Here is a 19269-nt window from a genome sequence, read left to right as displayed (position 1 = left end):
CCTTACTCTTGAACAGACAGGTTTTACAGCATTTTAAAAGCAGTCTGATTTACAGCCTCTGCCTAGGCTTCCATCCTTTCATGTCTAAGATATGAACAAACCCTCTAGCAATTTGCCTTTCATCTTGCAAGGCAAAGGACATGTGTAGGACACTGAAAACTCCGGTCCTTTAGCTCATATGGTATATGATAGTAAATAGAGCCCTGCCATTAACTTTCATGCCAGCTAGGTGTATGCAATGATGAAAAAGAACTTCTCTCCCCTTCCCCAATGGGGCTGTTATTGATAAAAGAGTAAACCAGTACACAATATTTTTCACATCTGGGAACTGGGGTTTGCTTTTCATTATTTTGGTTTTCCTTCTCTTCTTGCTTTAAAAAAGCACTCAGGCATAGTCCTGAAATGTTTTTCACTATTGGTTGTGCATTTTACTGTTTAATATTTCAAAGACTGGTGAACCAAGTTTTTGGTGAAAAGCATTTCCAAACTTAGCTAGAGTTCAAATCTGGCCTCAGACACTTACAAGCTGTGTGGCCCTGGGCAAGTCATTTAATCTGTTTGCCTTAGTTTCCTCAACTATAAAATGGGGATTATAACAGCACCTACCTCTAAAAGTAGTTATGATTTATAAAGTGCTTTACACAGTGCCTATTTATATAGTAAAAAATATATATAAATGTTTATTCCCTTCCTTCTCTAGAAGACAGACCGTGGCTCTTCCTCATTAAGTCTTATTAGGCTTCATAGGGATCTTCCAGATCTGCCATAATCTTAATGAACTTGAAATCACCTTTACATCATGAAACACTAGAGGGCTGCAGTTAATAATGTTAATACAAAATAATGAAGAAAAATATAAAACATAGGACTTTCAAAATGCTACAATCCAGGACAATATCTCCTATAAAACCCCGAGAAATACTGGTCAGGATACATCAGTAGAGCATCCAGCTTTTTCCTGTTTCTTTCTAATGTGGAAAAAGGGCTACCCTTGGTGTTTGAAGGCTCTACCTATTCACTAACTTGCTGTGTGTCCTGGGTAAATTACATTACGTCTCTGAGCCTGTTTCCACATCTCTAAAGTTAGAGGGTTGAGCTAAATGACTTCTAAGCACCAGTCCCAACATTCCTAATCTATATCCCACAGTTTAGAAGAAAAGGAGCTCCAACATTCCCTGATCTTTGTCCAATGGGAGTTGAGCTGTCTTCCATGATGCTGACCTTGGGTAAATAACAGTAACTGTGCACATTGGTTTAGGAGTCATTTATTTCCAGGCAGCTTTTCAGCAATGAAAACATGATAGGGTCGACATTTGAAAAGCTAAGGAGCAGAAAAAATAACTAAATTTTTGTTTTCCTAACTCAGCCCTTCAGCCTACATATAAATCACCAGATGAAAGCATTTTGGTTTTCTGCTTATCAGGAAATCAGCATTTTCCACACTTAGCTATTATGAATAATTTCGCTGGTAGTACTGTTCCAAGAGCACTATGCAAACATTCAATGTTAAGATGATTAGGTCTTTCTTTTTAAATACAGTACTTCCCAGAGCATCTTGCCCTAAGACGAAAAACACTTAAAAGAAAACTTGCTACACACAGTAAATATTCACTTTCCTTTTGAATTCATTTTAAAAATCTCTTGTAATGAATAAAAGTCCACACTCCAAATTAGTTTTATTTCATCTGGAATCCTTGATTAAATTTTGACTTCATTTTAATCTTTGATTAAAAATATAGGGAATAGATTTCATGGTTGTTGGTCAAAAACAAAAGATCATTTACCCTTTTTGCTTAATACTTTCTTCCTGCATATGGAATTTAAATGTCCACTTTTCACAAATTATATTAAGTAAAGGGGCCTATTGAAACAGAAAGTTCTATTTATCTTTATGGAAATGGACTGGCTTTGTAATTTCCTGTGAGTGCAAAATGAGAAGAGGAAAGAAAACCTTCAGGCTCCCAGACCCTCTAATGCACCAGGGGGAGTTCATTGGCACAGCCAATTTGTGAATTTGGGGTTAACTGACCAATTATCAAATATACTCTATGGTTTGTTTTTATAAGAGTTTGGAAGGCTTAAGCAGTAGAAAAACAATTTTAACAGCTAATAACCAACCTTTAAGGTCATTTAAGGAAAAATAAACTAGCTGTTCTTTTATTTAGACATAACCTAACTGTCCTAGCAGAGTAAGTTTACCTAACATGTACTTTCTCAACATGTATATGTATTACTTCTAAATGGAATTTTTTGCTAAAATGTATTTTGTAAAGCAAACAAAAATCCCAAACCCAAAACACTACGACACACCACACTTTAAAAGTTTTAAGGTATGTTCAAGTGTAAAATTTAAATTATAGTATAGGGATTGTAACTTCTAATTATATGGTACTAAATAAGGGAAGAAAATACTTATTAAGCCTTTATTATGTCCCATGTGCTCTGCTAAGTTCTGGAGATACAAATAAAATAATTAAAATAGTCCCTACCCTAAAAGAGCTCATTCTAATATGGGAAGAGAATACATGAAGGAAAGATACAGAGTGGAAGGGAGAGTATGGAAGAAGTGGCATGATCTCAAACTGATGGGAAGATACCATATATACAATATTCTATAAATGTTATAAGCAGACCACAACAAACCATGGTTTCTATTAAGGTTTATAGAGAGTCCTGAGGGGAATCTCTCTACAGTTAACTCAAAGAAAGTCAGTCTTCCTTTCTACATTACTGATTTTACAAGAAGTGATCAAATGCTTGACATATTTAGTACATGATGTTAAGTATACAGCATATAGCAAAGCATTTCAGTATTCCCCTTCCAAATAATAAGGGAGAATCTATAGCTTTATTAAAATCATCTACTAAAATGTCGGAGAGACAAGGACAGAGTTCTGACTGCTCACTTAGGCTATTCTCCAGGTTCATATCTTCAGCCCATTTGTTATGATAGAGTCAACATTTGAAAAGGTAAGGAGCAAACAAAACAAAACAAAAAAAACCTCAGATTTTTGTTTTCCTAACTTAACCCTTCAGCCTACACATAAATCTCCAGATGAAGCATTTTGGTTTTTCGCTTATCAGGAAATCAGCATCTCATACTTCCGTATCTTTGGCCTGGCATACAAAGCTCACTAAAATATGGTTGCCTCCCTTTATTTCTAGACTTATTTCATGCTCATGTCATGCATTCTACATTTCAGCCAAACCAGCCTGTTGCTCTTCCCTGAACTCAACATGACGTTTCTCATTTCCATATTTTTGCACATGCAGACCCCAAGTCTGGAAAGCAATCTCTTAACTTTGGCCTCTTACCGTCTCAAGCTCCTCCTCAGACACTATTTCCTTGGTAAAAACCTTTCCTGATTTCCCCGTTATCAGAGCTCCTTTCCTCCTAAAATTATTATTATTATTTTTTGCTTTTGGAGGGCAATTAGGGTTTTTAAGTAACTTGCCCAAGGTCACACGGCTAGTTTTTGTGTTAAGTGTCTGAAGACGGATTTGAACTCAGGTCCTCCTGACTCCAGGTTCGGTGCTCTATCCACTGTGCCACCTAGCCGCCCCTTATAATGTTGTTTTTGTTTTTTTTTCAAAGCAATTGGGGTTAAGTAACTTGCTCAAGGTTACACAGCCAGTTATCTGTATTTTCTTCTCTCAAACAAATGAGATAACATATGTAAAGCATTTTGTAAATCTTAGGGCCATGTAAATGCTAGACACCTATCTGGCTCTGTGACCCTGGACAAGTCACAACGCTGTTTACCTCAATTCATCTGTAAAATGAACTGGAGAAGGAAATGGCAAACCACTCCAGCATCTTCACCAAGAAAACCCCAAATGGAGTCATGAGGTCATACATGACTGAAACAACTCAATGGCAACATTAATACCTCTAAATGTTTTCTTTCTCACACACATTAGACTGTAATCCTTAGAGTCCTTTTGTCTTCTCATCCCATAGTACTTTATAAAAAAATTTTTAATCGATATTCAAATGAAAAACAATAACAACATTCAATAAAATTGAATGAAATTTGGCTGGACATGCCCACTAATCATATTCCTCGGTCGAAGTGTTTGGATAGGCTAGCAACTTTTCACATAAAATTCTAGTCTTTTGGAATAGCTGGGGCACTTCACAGTCCCATCATAGGAATGTGCTTTTTTCTCTTTCTCTAACACCATTTTGTCTTTTATAATTTTTGTCAGTTACATGAGTAAAATATTAAATGTGTATTTTTCTTACGAGAGACAAACCTGGTCATCTCATTCACTCCTCAAGTTTTGGTAACACCTGTGACTCACAAATCTCTATCCCTGACCTATTCCTAGAGCCCCAGATCTGTAGGAGGCAGAAGGGGTGAAGTAAAGGGAACACATCCTCTTGGAGCCACAGGACATGCACTCAGATCCTACCTCTCTGGTGGTTACTATCTTGGGCAAGTCACCATTTGGCACCACCCTGTTTCTATTCTTATCATAACCAATTCCCTTCCATTCACTTTGGTTTCATGTGTAGTGGGAGGGTATTCATCTGTCCTCTTTACCATAATACCCTTTACTTTCTTGCCTTCATGCCCCTGGTGAAACTTTTCTTTCTGCCTAGAATGTCCTCTTTACCTACCGAGGATACCTTTCCTGAATCCTACTGTCAATAATTACTTTTCCACAATTTGGAAGCATACAGCAATTTTGCCCTCATACCTCATGCACTTATCACATATTACTTGGCTGAAGAAGTCATTTGCTAGGGCGAGAAGAGTATAAGGCATCTAAACTCTCCAAGTCTATTTCTTTAACTATAAAACAGGGGTGATAGCAATATTTACAATGCCCACCTCACAGTTGTGAGCTAAGTACTTTGTAACTTTAAAGCAGATGAACAACAACCATTAAGAATTTATTAAGTAGGGGCAGCCAGGTAGCACAGCGAGTAAGAGCACCGGCCCCAGTGTTGGGATGACCTGGGGATCGAATCCCGGGCTCAGACACTTAGCACCCATCCAGAAACACCTGGCCGTGTAACCTTGAGCAAGTTACTTAACCCCAATTGCTTAGGGGCGGACAGGTGGCTCAGCGAGTAAGAGCACCCGCTCCAGAGTAGGGAGACCTGGGATCAGTTCCGGCCTCAGATACTCGGCACCCACACAAAAATAACTGGCCGTGTAACCTTGAGCAAGTTACTTAACCCCAATTGCTCAAAAAAAGAAAAAAAAAAAAGAATTTATTAAGTACAAAGCACTGTGACAAATGCTAGGGATACAAATAAAAAGTCCCTGACCTGAAAGAGCTTATATGGTGGAACCATCACATATACACAGCATTAAATATATAGTATATATAGTATGTGAAGTAAATTGTGGTGAGGGAGAACACTAGCAACTTAGGACAGGAGTCAAGGAATAGCCCATGCAGTAAGCAGCACTTGATGAAAGCTTTAAAGGGAGTTGAGTTCCAAGAGGCAGGACAGAAGAGAGATAGTGTGCAGGAGATCAGGAGGCCATTACAACCTTCCAAGTAAGAAGGGATGAGCACCTAAATTAGGGTGGTGACTGTGTAAGAAGGAAAGATGTGAGAGAATTTTGGCAGAAAAGAAATGGCAAATGACTAGACTCAGAGGAGTCGGGAAAAATGGTGGTTATCTTAGTAGAAATGGATGCTATGAGCAAGGGTGGAGCTTGGGAGCCCAGGAGGAGAAGATAATGAATTCCATTTTGAACATGGGCTTGAGATTCCTATGGAACATCTAGTGGGAAGTGTCCCATGGGCAGCTGGTGAAGTGGAATTGGAGCTCAGGAGACAAATTAGATGAGGGATGATTATGCACAGAGCTTATGAGGATGGGATCACTGAAAGGGTGGTAGTTAATTACTCTTGCATAAGGCAAACAGGGACTGGAATCTGCAGCAGTAGAGGAGACGTCCACAGCAATGAAATCACATACCCGTGAATTAATTCAAATACTGTATTTATATAAACTAGCTGACATTCATCACACTGAGGCACAGAGTGTGCAACTGTGAGTGCCACTGACATCATGTTACTCTGGATTTTATTTCTTAAAAGTAGAACAATTAATCTTCCATACATTATGAGAGAAAAAAGACACAAAATACATATTAATTCAAAGTTTAATCCACATAAACTATTATTGGTCAGTATCATCATGAAAATATCAAAATTTGTGAGTACTGGCATATGGCAGGAGGAACTTTATTTTTGTTACAAATAATACAGTACTGGCGTTTCCACTATGTATAAGCTATGCTGCAGAAAGAGCAATCGCGTTAAATCTTAATTCTTCCGGGTCCCGTTCCATGAACTTCTTGCAAACTTCTATGGCATCCTATAAACAAAAGACATAAAGATATAAGATCTCAGTTTATAAACAAAAAAACCTTTCACTAACAAAGGCAGCTGCTACATAAACACGTAATTGTTATTCTAACTTATACAAGTTATATAAGCAGACTGCTGTTATCCTAAAAATCTGACTCAAAAGTGACTTATTTCTGTACTTCCACAGCCCCAGTGGGTTACTCCAACAGTTAAAAATAACAACAACCAAACTTCAAAACAGAACCTGCTCCACGAGGGCAGAGAGGAAGAGCGCTGAGGAGCAAGACAAAACAAACAGCACCTGAGGTTTAACTAGCTTAACTTATATTCAGAATCTGGAGACTAGCCAGCTGACTGGGTGATCATGCTGGACAAGAAATTAGGTTAATAATCTTTGATAGTGAATGGTAGTATTACCAGTAAACCCCCAACTGTAATAAATTCCTGTTGTTGCCCAACTTTAACACCCCTAATCTGATGCTCTTCATTTGTTCTTTGAAGAGCTGTAACTCATTCCTTTGCTTCTGATGGGAAACTATTTTTCAGGTCTTAAGTTACAAAAAAAACCCCTTTAAACCAGGTTTGCTGGAGCCTCCTAAAACTAGCTCTGTTTCAAGTGTTTATATTTCAAGAGATTGACAAATGTTAAAAATCAAGGCTTAATTTGTTTTTGTTGGTCGTCAAGACTTAGGAAAGTGATAAGAGAAAATGTTATAATGCAGATAAAATTTAAAAGTATCTTGTGCATACATTTTTGGGGAGTGCAAGTTGTTAAATATTTACCAGTATACCAATAGGTTAAACTTATTAAATGAGTAAAATGGGTTTTTTAAATGTAATTTTTTATTTTGCTTTTTTTTTTTGAGGGGGAAGGCAGGGCACTTGGGGTTAAGTGACTTGTCCAAGGTCACATGGCTAGTAAGTGTTAAGTGTGTGAGGCCAGAGTTGAACTCAGGTTCTCCTGACTCCAGGACTGGTGCTCTCTTCATCATGCCACCTAGCCACCTCCTTAAATGTAATTTTAAAATGTAACTTGTAAGTAGAGTTTTTAAGATATTGATATTTAACAATGTCAACCATCTATATTCTGACTGCAAAAATTTACATATAATATTCCTCACCTGATGAGAGGCACAGTGAATATAATGTCAGCCCTAGAGTCTGGAGGACCTCAGCTCAAATTCTGCCTCAAGTACATATTAGCTATGTGATTATGGGCAATTCCTGACATCCAAGAACTCCTAACAACTATCTAAGACTGTAAGTTACAGAGATATTGAGCTGTATTGGTAAAGGGAATATTAATATTCGGAGTTCCCAACACAGATGAAATCACAAGTCTAAATTCTCTCCATTACTCCTGAAACAAAAACTCAAAACAGCACCTCCTAAAAACTCAACACAGCACCTCCTAAAAAGCAGAATTTTTCTTCCTCTTAATGTGAAGTAGGGTTTTCCCATAATTGGTATTGATCCACAACATCTTTGGCTCGGTGGTCCATGGATAGAAAAAATTTAAGAACTGCTATCTTAGACTACTTATTCTAAAGCAATTATACTATTTTTTTTAATGTAGTACTATATACTTTCAACTATTATAGTAAGAGTTGAAAAACAGGGCAGAGATTCTGCTTTATTTATGAATTTATGTCTCCTAGACTTCAATCTTCTTGTGCTCTGTTTTTCTAATCCCCAAAGACTTGAAGACAAGAGGCATGGATGCTGCGACAATGCAAGTGTAATTCTATGTATAAAGGCTGTTAACTTTAGAGTGGGGGGTGGAGGCTGGCAGTGTTGGCATTAGGTACAAAGAAGGAAGGCTATGCTGGCTGAAGTAAGGTCTCTTTGTTCTAAAATATTTCCTACAATAAATTTTACCAATCAGAAACTCAGGTGGATTAATAAATTTCCCTTTAAAAATGTGAGTGGCATATAGGAGGGTACACGTTAGTGTGAATAACTTTACTTTAATCTAATAATCAGTACCAATCTATATTGAGATAAGCAATATAAACATTTGAGGAACACTGACTAAGGAAGGGGAAAAGGAGGAGAGGGGAATGATGGAATAGGATAGAAGTAGGTAGAGGAAAGGACACCAACAGCCAAAGGACCATAGGTCATGAGGACACAGTGTGTCCAGAAGTAAAATAAGAAGAGGCATAGAGGGACAGAGTAGAAGCAGGACCTCCATGAGGCTCTGGCTTCCACCTTCCCCAATTCATGTAAAAGGAGCTGCAGAACCCACAAACTGGCACAGAGAAGCTAACGTCCCTCTGAGGACAGCCTGGCAGGCCAGAAGGAATCGGCCAGCGCGGCGCTCTGGGAGCCGAGCCCAGTCCTGCATGAGCCTGAGGTTTTAGCCCTAGGGTGGGCCTGACCAGCTGCAAGCTGGAGGGACTCCAGATCACCAGCAGCTGTGGCCGTTTCCAGAATTATCAACACACAGATGCGAAGGACAAAGTGAGAGGTCAGTGCAGTATAGACTTTGGGATACAGCAGTTGGGGTGCATCGGCTTTTGCCCCTGGCGCAAGAAACCGCTGAGACACTGGCACAGCCAGCAGCTTCAGCTCCTGGCCTGCAGAGTGGAGTTACCAAGCAACCAGTCTGAGGGGTAATTGCTCTTGCTTTAATCTGCTTGGATCTGGATTGCAGCCTAGGGTGGAGGTCCTGGGGTGTGTGACCAGCTTGCCAGAGCGTGTGGAGGCCTCAGAGAGGGCACCCATCTAATGCCTCCGGCAGCTGAGAAAAGCCCAGCATTTGTGATGAAAGCTTCCCTGTCTGGTGGCAGAGTCCTACTGTGGCAAAAAGCCCAAGAGTCAAGTGACTGAGGGGCAACATGACCAGGCAAAGGAAACAAAGCAGACAGAAGAATCCAACATTAGACTCCTATTTTGGGGACAAAAAAGATCAAAGCATGCAACAGGAGGAAGACAGTGAAGTCAGAACTCCTGCACCAAAAGCTTCAAAGGAAAATACAAGCTGGTTACAGGCCATAGAGGACCTTAAGAAGCAGATAAGAGAAGTGGAGGAAAAATTGGGAAGAGAAATGAGAACGATGCAGGAAAGTTACAAAATCAGAGTCAACAGCCTGACTGAGGAAAATCATACCTTAAAAAACAGACTAACTCAATTGGCAAAAGAGGCTCAAAAAGGCAATGAGGAAAGGAATGCCTTAAAAAGCCAAATTTGCCAGATGGAAAAAGAAGCTCAAAAGCTCAATGAGGAGAATCATTCCCTCAGATTTAGAATCGAGCAAAGGGAAGATAGTGACTTTATGAGAAATCAAGATGCTGTTACACAGATTCAAACAAATGAAAAAATAGAAGACAATGTGAAATATCTCATGGGAAAAACCACTGACCTGGAAAATAGATACAGGAGAGATCATTTTAAAATTATTGGACTACCTGAAAGCCATGATCAAAGAAAGAACCTAGAAATCATCCTCCAAGAAATTCTCAAGGAAAATTGCCCTGATGTTTTAGAACCATAGGGCAAAATAAGAGGTTGAAAGAATCCATCGATCACCTCCTAAAAAAGATCCCAAAAAGAAAACTCCTAGGAATATTAGAGCCAGGTTCCAGAATTCCCAGATGAAGAAGAGAATATTACGAGCAGCCAGGAAGAAACAATTTGAATATTGTGGAAACACAATCAGGATAACACAGGACCTGGCAGCTTCTACACTGAGGGACCGAAGGGCTTGGAATATGATATTCTGGAGGGCAAAGGAGCTGGGATTAAAACCAAGAATCACCTACCCAGCAAAACTGAGTATCATGTTTCAGGGGAAAATATGGTCATTCAGTGGAACAGAGGACTTTCAAGCATTCTTGATGAAAAAACCAGAGTTGAATAGAAAATTTGACATTCAGATACAAGAAACAAGAGAAGCATGAGAAGGTAAACAGGGAAAAGAATTCATAAGGAACTTATCAAAGTTGAACTATTAACATTCCTACATGGAAAAACAATAATTGTAACTTATGAAACTTTTCTCAGTATGAAAATAACTGAAGGGAATAGAAATATATATGTGTATGTATATACATACACACATATACACACACGTATGTCTATATCAGAGGGTATATGGGTATATGAATACATATGTGAATGTGTGTATATATGATTACAGGTATACATAGAGGGCACAGGACCAATTTAATAGGAAGGGATGATTCTTAAAAGGTGAATTTAAGAGGTGAGAGAAGAATATAATGAGAGGAGATGGAGAGAGACAGAATGGGGTAAACTATCTCATATAGAAGAGGCAAGGGAAAATGGTTACAATGAAGGGGAAGAATAGGAAGGCAAAAGGAAATAGGTCAACCTTATTCCCATTGAATTTGGCTCGGGGAGGGAATGGCATACACACTAAATAAGGTATCTCACCCTACAGGAGAGTAGCAGGGAAGGGGATGAGAGGGGGGATGATGGAAGGAAGGGCAAGTTGGGGGGGGGGGGAGGAAGTTGGAAGCACTCACTTTTGAAAACGGACAGGGATCAAAGTAGAGAACAGAACAAGTGGGAGGTGGGATAGGAGGGAGGAAAATATAGTCAGTCTTTTACAATATATCTACTATGTTACTGTTTTGCATTAGCTACACATGTACAACCTATACTTAACTGCTTATCTTCCCAGTAAGGGTGGGTGACAAGGGAGGAAGGGAATGAATCTGGAATTCAAAGTTTTAAAATAAAATGTTTAAAATTTTATATATATATATATATATATTTATATATATACACACACACACACATACTATTATTAATACTATTTTACATGTAATCGGGAAATAAGATATACAGGCACTGGGGCATAGAGATCCACCATGCCCTACTAGAAAAGTCCAAGGGGGTATGGGAGAAGATATGGGAGAGAGCAGACTGGAGGAGGGGATATCCTGTGGGACTGCTATTTTGGGGTGGTGGGTAGGGGAAAAATGGGGAGAAAATTTGTAACTCAAAATATAGTGGAAATTAATGATGTAAAATAGGAAGTTAATAAAGCATTTGAAAAATGAAAAAAAAAAAGAGGCATAGAAAGGCTTAGGGAAAAAGGGCAGCAATTCAAAAAAGGACAAACTTTTCTTACTTTGGTAATTTTTCCTAGGGCCTTAGTGGCAGCTAAAAAGTGCTACAATAAATTACCAGGGCCTGAAAGAAAACTATAAATGTTGTTATCTAAATGGTCTAAAAACTGTCAACACAGTCTAAAAGAAAATCTTGCAATCTAAACCTGTGATGATGTGTTTGCCTTAATACTAAGTGTTATCACACAAAATAACAGATTAAATTTTAGGCAAATATTTAGAAAATGCCAACCTAAAGGTCCCTCAAGGCTCTAGCTTAAATAGTAGGTAGGACTGTCATTCATTTTCACCTCTCACTCTGTATCTAGCATGAACACTCAATAAATGTTCATTTTGCTTTTTTAATGTAAAAAAGGAATTAAAATATGACTTCAGAATTCAGAATTCAGCCTATTTGAAACTAAACTAAAGTGTTCTCCTCGTCCTGTGAAGGTCTTGTCTGTTTGCACTTGTGACTCCTCCAAGGAGGCCGTCCGACATGCTTTCTTCTTCATATTGCCTGGCTACAGTGGACCTCATGAGCTATCTATCTCTCATTATCTGGTACTCTTGACACACCACCAATCTATATCTCCTCTGAAGAGATCGTTTAATCACCCTTGGGGACATTTCTTTCTTAGCAATATGGTGAAGTATACTTATACCTACCATGTGTCTTCATGTTTAGCAGTTATTGCTTCATAATTTAGCATTTGTCAAACATAAAAATTTTTAAAAATACAATTGAGGTTCTTGGTTACCCAAGTCTCCAAATTTACCATTAAAATAAAGCTAATAGATTACTTTATTTCTCCTGGATCAAATTTTATATTCTTACCCCATTTGGGAACCTACAAATCCTCCTTACTTCAAACACACTTTCTATGCCAAGTAGCAATTTCGTTTTTTGACCAGGGCTTCAAAAAAATAGCAAGGTCCTGAAAGCATGACAGGATAAGAAAGCTATAAAAACAACAGATGTCTTTCTCAAGTTCATTTCATTTAAAAAATGTCTTCTTACCTCTAATAAAGTATCATCACTAGTTTTCCCATGGTTAATTGGAAACGGTTTACGCCCATCTGGGAAAAAAAAGTGATCAACATTCAACTATTTTCTTCAATTATAGACAATAGGTAATTGTAGACAATATTAAAGTTTATTCTGCATAGTTAAAATAATAAAACTAAGAGACATTTAAATAACACATCATATAATTTACAATTATTAGTTCTTTCCTTCCATATTTAAGACCTGACAACTAGTAAAAATATAGTTTGTTAGAAAAATAATTAAACTATTTGGAAAAGATACACTTTGTAGCAAAATGTTTGTCTAGTAAAAGTTGTTATATTCATTAGTATTATTTTCATACACACTGTTTTTACACAGGCCAAAAAAAAAAATGTCCATATTAAGGAAACATTACTTCAATACCTCAAAAGAACCTAAGTTTTACCATGAGAGACACTTGCTACCTCCCCTGACGCAGTCTGCCACCCTTCCATACTTCTTCACAAGCTGCTATGGCCAAAAAGATTCATCACCTAGTGGCCACCCTTGTGGTATTGAACTGATCTGATCTGAAGTTAGGCTGGCGTTTGAATAGGTAAGCAGACCACTATCGAGCCCACTTGAACATTTTCAGTTAGAAAGTACCAACCAGTTGGGGGCGGCTAGCTAGTACAGTGAATAGAGCACCAGCCCTGGAGTCAGGAGGACCTGAGTTCAAATCAGGCCTCAGACACTTAACAATTAACCAACTGACCTTGCGCAAACCCAACTGCCCTGCCTTTCCCCCTCCAAAAAGAAAAAAAAAAACAGACAAGAAAGTACCAACCAGAGCTTAGGTCTCACTGGTCTAAGCTCTAGGAACCTCAGGTTTACCTCCAACTAGAATAAGACAAATGAGAAGAACTTAATGGCCTTTACTTTAAATTCATCCAAATAAGAATATTTATTATGTCTGGAAAGTATCAGTATAGCCTCTAAGTATTGTGTCTAAGATATTAAGCAGAGCAAGTAAACCACAAACCTACTAGCTCTTAACCAAAAGTGTACATACAAATTTTCAATTACCTGACCCAGTGAAATATAGCACTGACAAAACTAATAAATAATGACCAAAAGAATAAAAGAAAAAACTACAGCTGGGAAGAAAACTCCTAGTAGGTATTAAGGGCTCAAGTTACACCCAAATAGCTTAATCTACATCATTCTTTTTTTTTGTTTGTTGGTTTTTTGGAGGGGGCATGGTAGGGCACTTGGGGCTAAGTGACTTGCCCAAGGTCACACGGCTTGTTTTGTGTCTGAGGCCGATTTGAACTCAGGTCCTCCTGACTCCAGGGCCGGTGCTCTATTCACTGCACCACCTAGCTGCCCCACCAACATAATTCTTGAGTGGTTTTTGTTTTGTTTTTACTGGACCTGTGATTTCATCTGAATAAACAATTTCTAGCAAAGAAATTCCCTCTACCAATGCAGATGGCAACCTCTTGGCACTCTAGTGTCAGAGAGTCAGTGCCCTGGGCACTGAGAGGGTAAGTGACTTACCCATTACTTAACAGTCAGGGTGTATATCAGAGGTGTAACTTGGAGCCTAGGCCTCTGACTTCTGCAGCCAGCTGTCTCTCCCTAGGTTGCGCTTCTCACAGGCATATGAGAGGTATGTAGGTGTGCACACATATGTTTGTATATAAGCAGGTATGTATATAATCAAGAGGAGGCTATGGTGCCTTGGTATCAGAAAAGACTTGCTTGGGTTCAAATGTTGCTTTTGACACTTCGGCTGTGTGATCCAAATAGTGACTCCAGGAAACTCAGACTAAATCTTGGACAGCAGGTGCTGACCTGCACTGATTGGAGCTTCCTTCCTGGGTGTGCCCTAAACTAGTGAAATCATTAGTCCAGTGTGTGTGTATAAATGTATGTATATAATGCACAGTCTTAGAGTATTAACATAAGTTCAGTATTAGGAAAGGTTTTTCCAGAACCTACTTTAACTATAAGAGACTTATGGATTTGTTTGGAGGGGAGGGGGAAAGATTGTTGTTTTAAAAGCTAAGAAGATATAACAAAAAAAAAATCTCAATTCCCTGAATTCCTTCCTCCTCCAATCTATCAAAGCATTTTGTCTCTCTTCTATACATAGCTGAATATAATTTTCAGTTCTCCATCTTGTCCTATCTACTACCGGTCTTTGAACTCAGAGGCAAGAACCTGAGTTTTCTTTGTATGGCAGAAGAGTAGGTGCATAATCAAAGTCCACTGTGTGAAAGAGCCAACATTCACTTTGGATTATACTAATTATGATGTTAAGGCAAAATTTATATAAATCGATACACTAAAAAGTTACTCAGATTGTCCTGGCCAGAGCTAAACTCTCATTAACTTTACTGAATGCCAAACATTCTTTATTCATCAGAGACAAATCCAATTTCTTTATGTAAAAATTAAAATATTCATGAATTACATGTGATTTTAAATGGCTTTTAAAATATAACTCATATATAAAACGAGATCCTTGAAAGGTAACATATAAGCATGTTTTAAAACTTCTAGTGCTTATTTTAAAAAGAAAAAAAGAAAAGTATTGGGGCAGCCAGGTGGTACAGCGGAAAGAGCACTGGTCCTGGAGCCAGGAGGACCTGAGTTCAAATCTGGCTTCAGACACTTCAAATGCATACTAGTTGTGTGACCCTGGACAAGTCACTTAACCCTGACTGCCTCACACCCTCCCCAAAATATATGCATATATAACAGATATACATATATACTTATATTTCTAATGATTCATAGATATTATGATGATATTCATAGATACATTAGAATGGAAATGCTTCAACTCCTATAAAAATCTGTGTTGGGAATACCAAGTGTGGCAAATTACAGCTATCAAATACTTTCAGTTTCTCAGTTTTGATACAACACTGATATTTCATTTTACCCATATATATTAAATTTGATTTGTGTTTTAATGTCACAAGTGTTCAAATTACTTTCCATGGCACTCAATATTGTAAAACCACACATTTTCTAACTCTGTTACTAAAAATGTATTGTTAACATCTACAAAATCCATGAAGGATCATTTTTCATAACTTATGTAGGAAGTGCTTCATTGTTTGCATTTTCTACCTTTAACTTATTTTTTTCTTGTCTTCTCTAATGTCATATATCAGAATACACTTTAAATTCTGTAAAATATCCTTTTTTTTTTTTTTTTGCTTTTTGGAGGGCAATTGGGGTTAAGTGACTTGCCCAAGGTCACATGCCTAGTTTTTGTGTTAAGTGTCTGAGGCCACATTTGAACTCAGGTCCTCCTGACTTTGGAGCCAGTGCTCCATTCACTACGCCATCTAGCCACCCCCAAATATCCTTTTATGTCAAGTTTTTAAAAAAACTTATAAGAAGCTTTATGGAATGATCTTTTCCTCTTAATTTTTAAATATAAAACAAAAAGAAAATGCAAAATAATGTTGGTCTCTTCTCCACCCCCCAAAAAGACTCAAAATTACATTCTAAATTTCTTTTTGCTGACTTTTGTCCACTAGAATTTATTTATTAAGAATTATAAAACTAATTGTTTGATAATCTTAGTTTGTAATACCAAAAGGACATGGGAAATTATTTGACAGTACTACCGTGTTTCCCCGATAATAAGCCCTCCCCTTACTGTGTAAGATTCCTCTAAAATAAGCCCTCCCCCGAAAATAAGCCCTATTGAGATTGCTACTGTAGTGAAGGTGATCCCCTGCGCTACACGCTACATTACGGTACCCTCTGTATGCACCGTCCCCCCCCGGGTGAAACGCACGCCACGCTCCGAGCTGCATCCAATCAGAGCTGCAGCAGTGAGTGCGTCATCCTGTTCTTCCCCAGTGATTTGCTTGCTGGCGCCATTGAGAGCAGTGCCGCGGAGGAGAGCTAAGGCAGGACAACATAAGCCCTCCCCTGAAAATAAGCCCTCTGGTGTTTTTCTTTCCAAAAAAATTAATAAGACAGTGTCTTATTATCGGGGAAACACTGTGTCTCATCCCAATATTCTGATTCTGAAATTTTAGAGCCTTTGTGAAAAATACTATCAGCAGAATCTCACTTTCATTATAATAATTTTACCATCAAGTACAATATTTGTCTCTTGGATACATACTACCTTAGTAATTAAAAAAGTATTATCTTATTTCATTCTCTCAACAACCCTGGGAGGTAGGTGCTATTATAATCATTCCTATTTTACCAGATGAGGAAACTGAGGCAAACAGTCCCTGTCCAATCCTCAAGGAACTTACATTCTGATGGCGGAAGTCATCTTAGAATGTAAGTTCTTCAAGGACAGGGATCCCAATCATCTCTCTCACAGCTTTCATGTCTCAGTCAAAACCTTACCTTCTATAAGAAGCCCCTCCCAACCCTGTTTGATGCCAGAGTTCTCCCTCTGATTAACTCCAATTTATCTAGTCTACACCTTGTTTGTACACAGATGTCTGCATGTTGTCTAACTCATCAGACTGTTAACTCCTTGGGATGAGGAATTGCTTTTTACCTTCTTTCAATCCTCACAGCTTAGCACAGAGCCTAGCATATAGTAGGCATTTACTAAATTCTTGTTGCTTTGAATTTTTAGATATCTCCATAGAGAGAGAAGTCTTTATACGCTAGCTAAATATACTTTTGGGAAACAATTCTTATCTCAGGAAGGCTGGAGATTACTGTGAGTTCTGAAGGGAGCATGGCTGCAAAAGGCAAGCAGTGGGAAGTAAAAATAGAGATACTGACTAAGGGAAAGTCATGCTCCTCTGGCCAGTGAAGAGGGGAATTCAAAAAGGGTAGCTCTGTCCATACTCTGAAGGTGAAGTCTTGTGATACACTTAGCTATAGAAATTTACCAATGACCTCTCCTTTCTGGACTCTATTCTTTTCTCCTTTTTGACAATCAGGATCTCTATTTCCTATTTTCTGGAATCTGTCCTATTCTTCAGATTCTTCAGACTACTAATCGTAGTTCCACAATCACAATTACAAATTCTTTCTATATTCTGTGATGTTATGAGGAGTTAGAGACCAAAAATCAAACAACTGGGTGCCCTGCCTATCCCTTTACATTCTTGATTGTTTTACCTTTTCAACTGAAGATCATTCCACTCCTTGATGAAAAAACAAAACAGAAGACAGTCATCCTGCTTTCTGTAATTTCAGCAGTCAGTAATTCTGCTGTCATTGCAATCATGCTATATCTCTCTAAGCAATTCCTTACTGCCTCTTTTGTTTAACTTCAATACCCTAAAAAGCCCTTTATTCAATTCAACTTCAACAAACGTTTATAACTTGTCTACAATGACTAGGAGGCACTGAGAGGGGAAATAAAGATAATTAAGATAGGGACTCAAGCTTACAAGCTAGTTGGAATAACTATCAATCTTAGGATTTTCCATGAGCCTGATTTCACTCTGAGGTTTAGCTTTCCTGGCACTATTACTGCTGGTTCATATCACTCTTTTGCATTTGTCCTTTATTTTATGAACCTCCTTTGATATTCAGGAGAGATTTTGTGCTAATAAGAGAGATTTCCATGTAACCAAGTTTGTTTCTTTAGGTGTTTTCTCTTTTTCTTCTCCAACAGCACACTTTTAAATTATACTGTTAGAATCCTTTTTTCCCCTGGCCTCTGGAAATATGCTAGCTCAGGGTATGGTTCTGACTATGCCCAGCATATAAACCTTGGCAATCGTGAATTCTAAAATAGCACAGCCCCTTCTCCCAAGATTCCCATCACTTTTACTTCACCAATCAATATTTTCTTGTTGCACAGAATTAAACTGATTTAAAGTAGCTTTCTACATTGCTTTAAAAAAAACTGCTCAGAGATGAGATTATTGGTAAGTCAAATCAAGAATTTATAGGATGCCCATTTTAAGAAAAGAATGAAACTTTTAGCAAAACACTGGGACAGTTGTAGATCAAAATCCATCTTGCCAGTTGTATATGTATGAGGAAATCCCAATGGTCTGCACACAGTAAATGCACTGCTGTTCTGTATCATCTGTAGCTTCCTTCTGACTAAGCATTCTACAATACTGCCTCATAAAACTATCACTTTTTTCTTTCTCCTTTCAGCTCATTCAAATGCACTCTTTGCTTCCAGCCTCTAGTTCCATATAGCTATATATTCCTCATTGAGAAAGATACTCTTCTGCCCCCTTCTCTTAATACCTCTTTTTAAGTATGAAGCATCCATTTCCACTGTCATATGTGAGTCATGAAACCCATGTTTCCAAGTATTGAATGATACAGAAAATAAAATATGTAGTATTTCAATGAACACTAAAAAAAGTAAAACATCCCCAGTAAGTACTTATCCTACTGAGCTGAAGCAAGTCAATTCAACAAACATTAAATACTGTGTTAAGCACTGGGGCTACAAAGAAAAAAATGAAATAAACCCTGCTTTAAGAGGCTTTTTTCTACTGGATCAAGATAAAATGTCTATATAGGCTCAGACTGTAAATGGCTAGTAGCCCTACCACAAAAGAACTGATTGTATGAGAATGTGAATTCAGATCAAGGAAAAGAACATGACTGTAATTAAGGATGGCTTGACCTCAGGCTCTTGAAAATCTAGGAAAACAATTAGATCCTGAGAAAGGCCATACCATATGATGACACCACACATAAAAGCCTGATGGTTACTGTGGATGTTGTCATACATTAAATCATCACTATAAACATAAAATTCTATTTAAAAATTTGTTCCCTTAAGTCAGTCGTCTTTCTGGTAAGGTCTTGGGATCATCACTTGTCAAGATTAAATCAGTATGTCCTGACAGAGATGGTAACTTACTAAATACTTTAAT

The 19269-nt window shown here is 38.0% G+C and overlaps 1 protein-coding gene across 10 annotated transcripts in view; it reads right to left on the bottom strand.

Moving 5' to 3' along the window:
• Nucleotides 1-6113: 6113 nt before the first annotated feature.
• The window catches only part of UCHL3 (ubiquitin C-terminal hydrolase L3), a 92244-nt gene continuing 79088 nt past the window's right edge, over nucleotides 6114-19269 (bottom strand). For 5 of the 10 annotated variants that reach the window (XM_069066802.1, XM_069066803.1, XM_069066808.1 and 2 more), the window contains 2 exons: nucleotides 12440-12498; nucleotides 6114-6346 (listed from right to left, as the gene is read on the bottom strand). In XM_069066802.1, coding sequence (XP_068922903.1) covers nucleotides 6263-6346; nucleotides 12440-12498 — 143 coding nt within the window. In that variant the 3' untranslated portion in view covers nucleotides 6114-6262. The remainder of the gene's footprint in view (nucleotides 6347-12439; nucleotides 12499-19269) is intronic. The other 5 variants (XM_069066804.1, XM_069066805.1, XM_069066810.1 and 2 more) reach the window with 1 other exon arrangement.

This window comes from Petaurus breviceps, unplaced genomic scaffold, assembly GCF_028583685.1.
Source record: "Petaurus breviceps papuanus isolate PSGF00001 unplaced genomic scaffold, PetGlider_PUasm1.0 90730, whole genome shotgun sequence".
Classification (NCBI taxonomy): Eukaryota; Metazoa; Chordata; class Mammalia; order Diprotodontia; family Petauridae; genus Petaurus; species Petaurus breviceps.
This window is presented reverse-complemented; position numbering and strand designations above follow the sequence as displayed.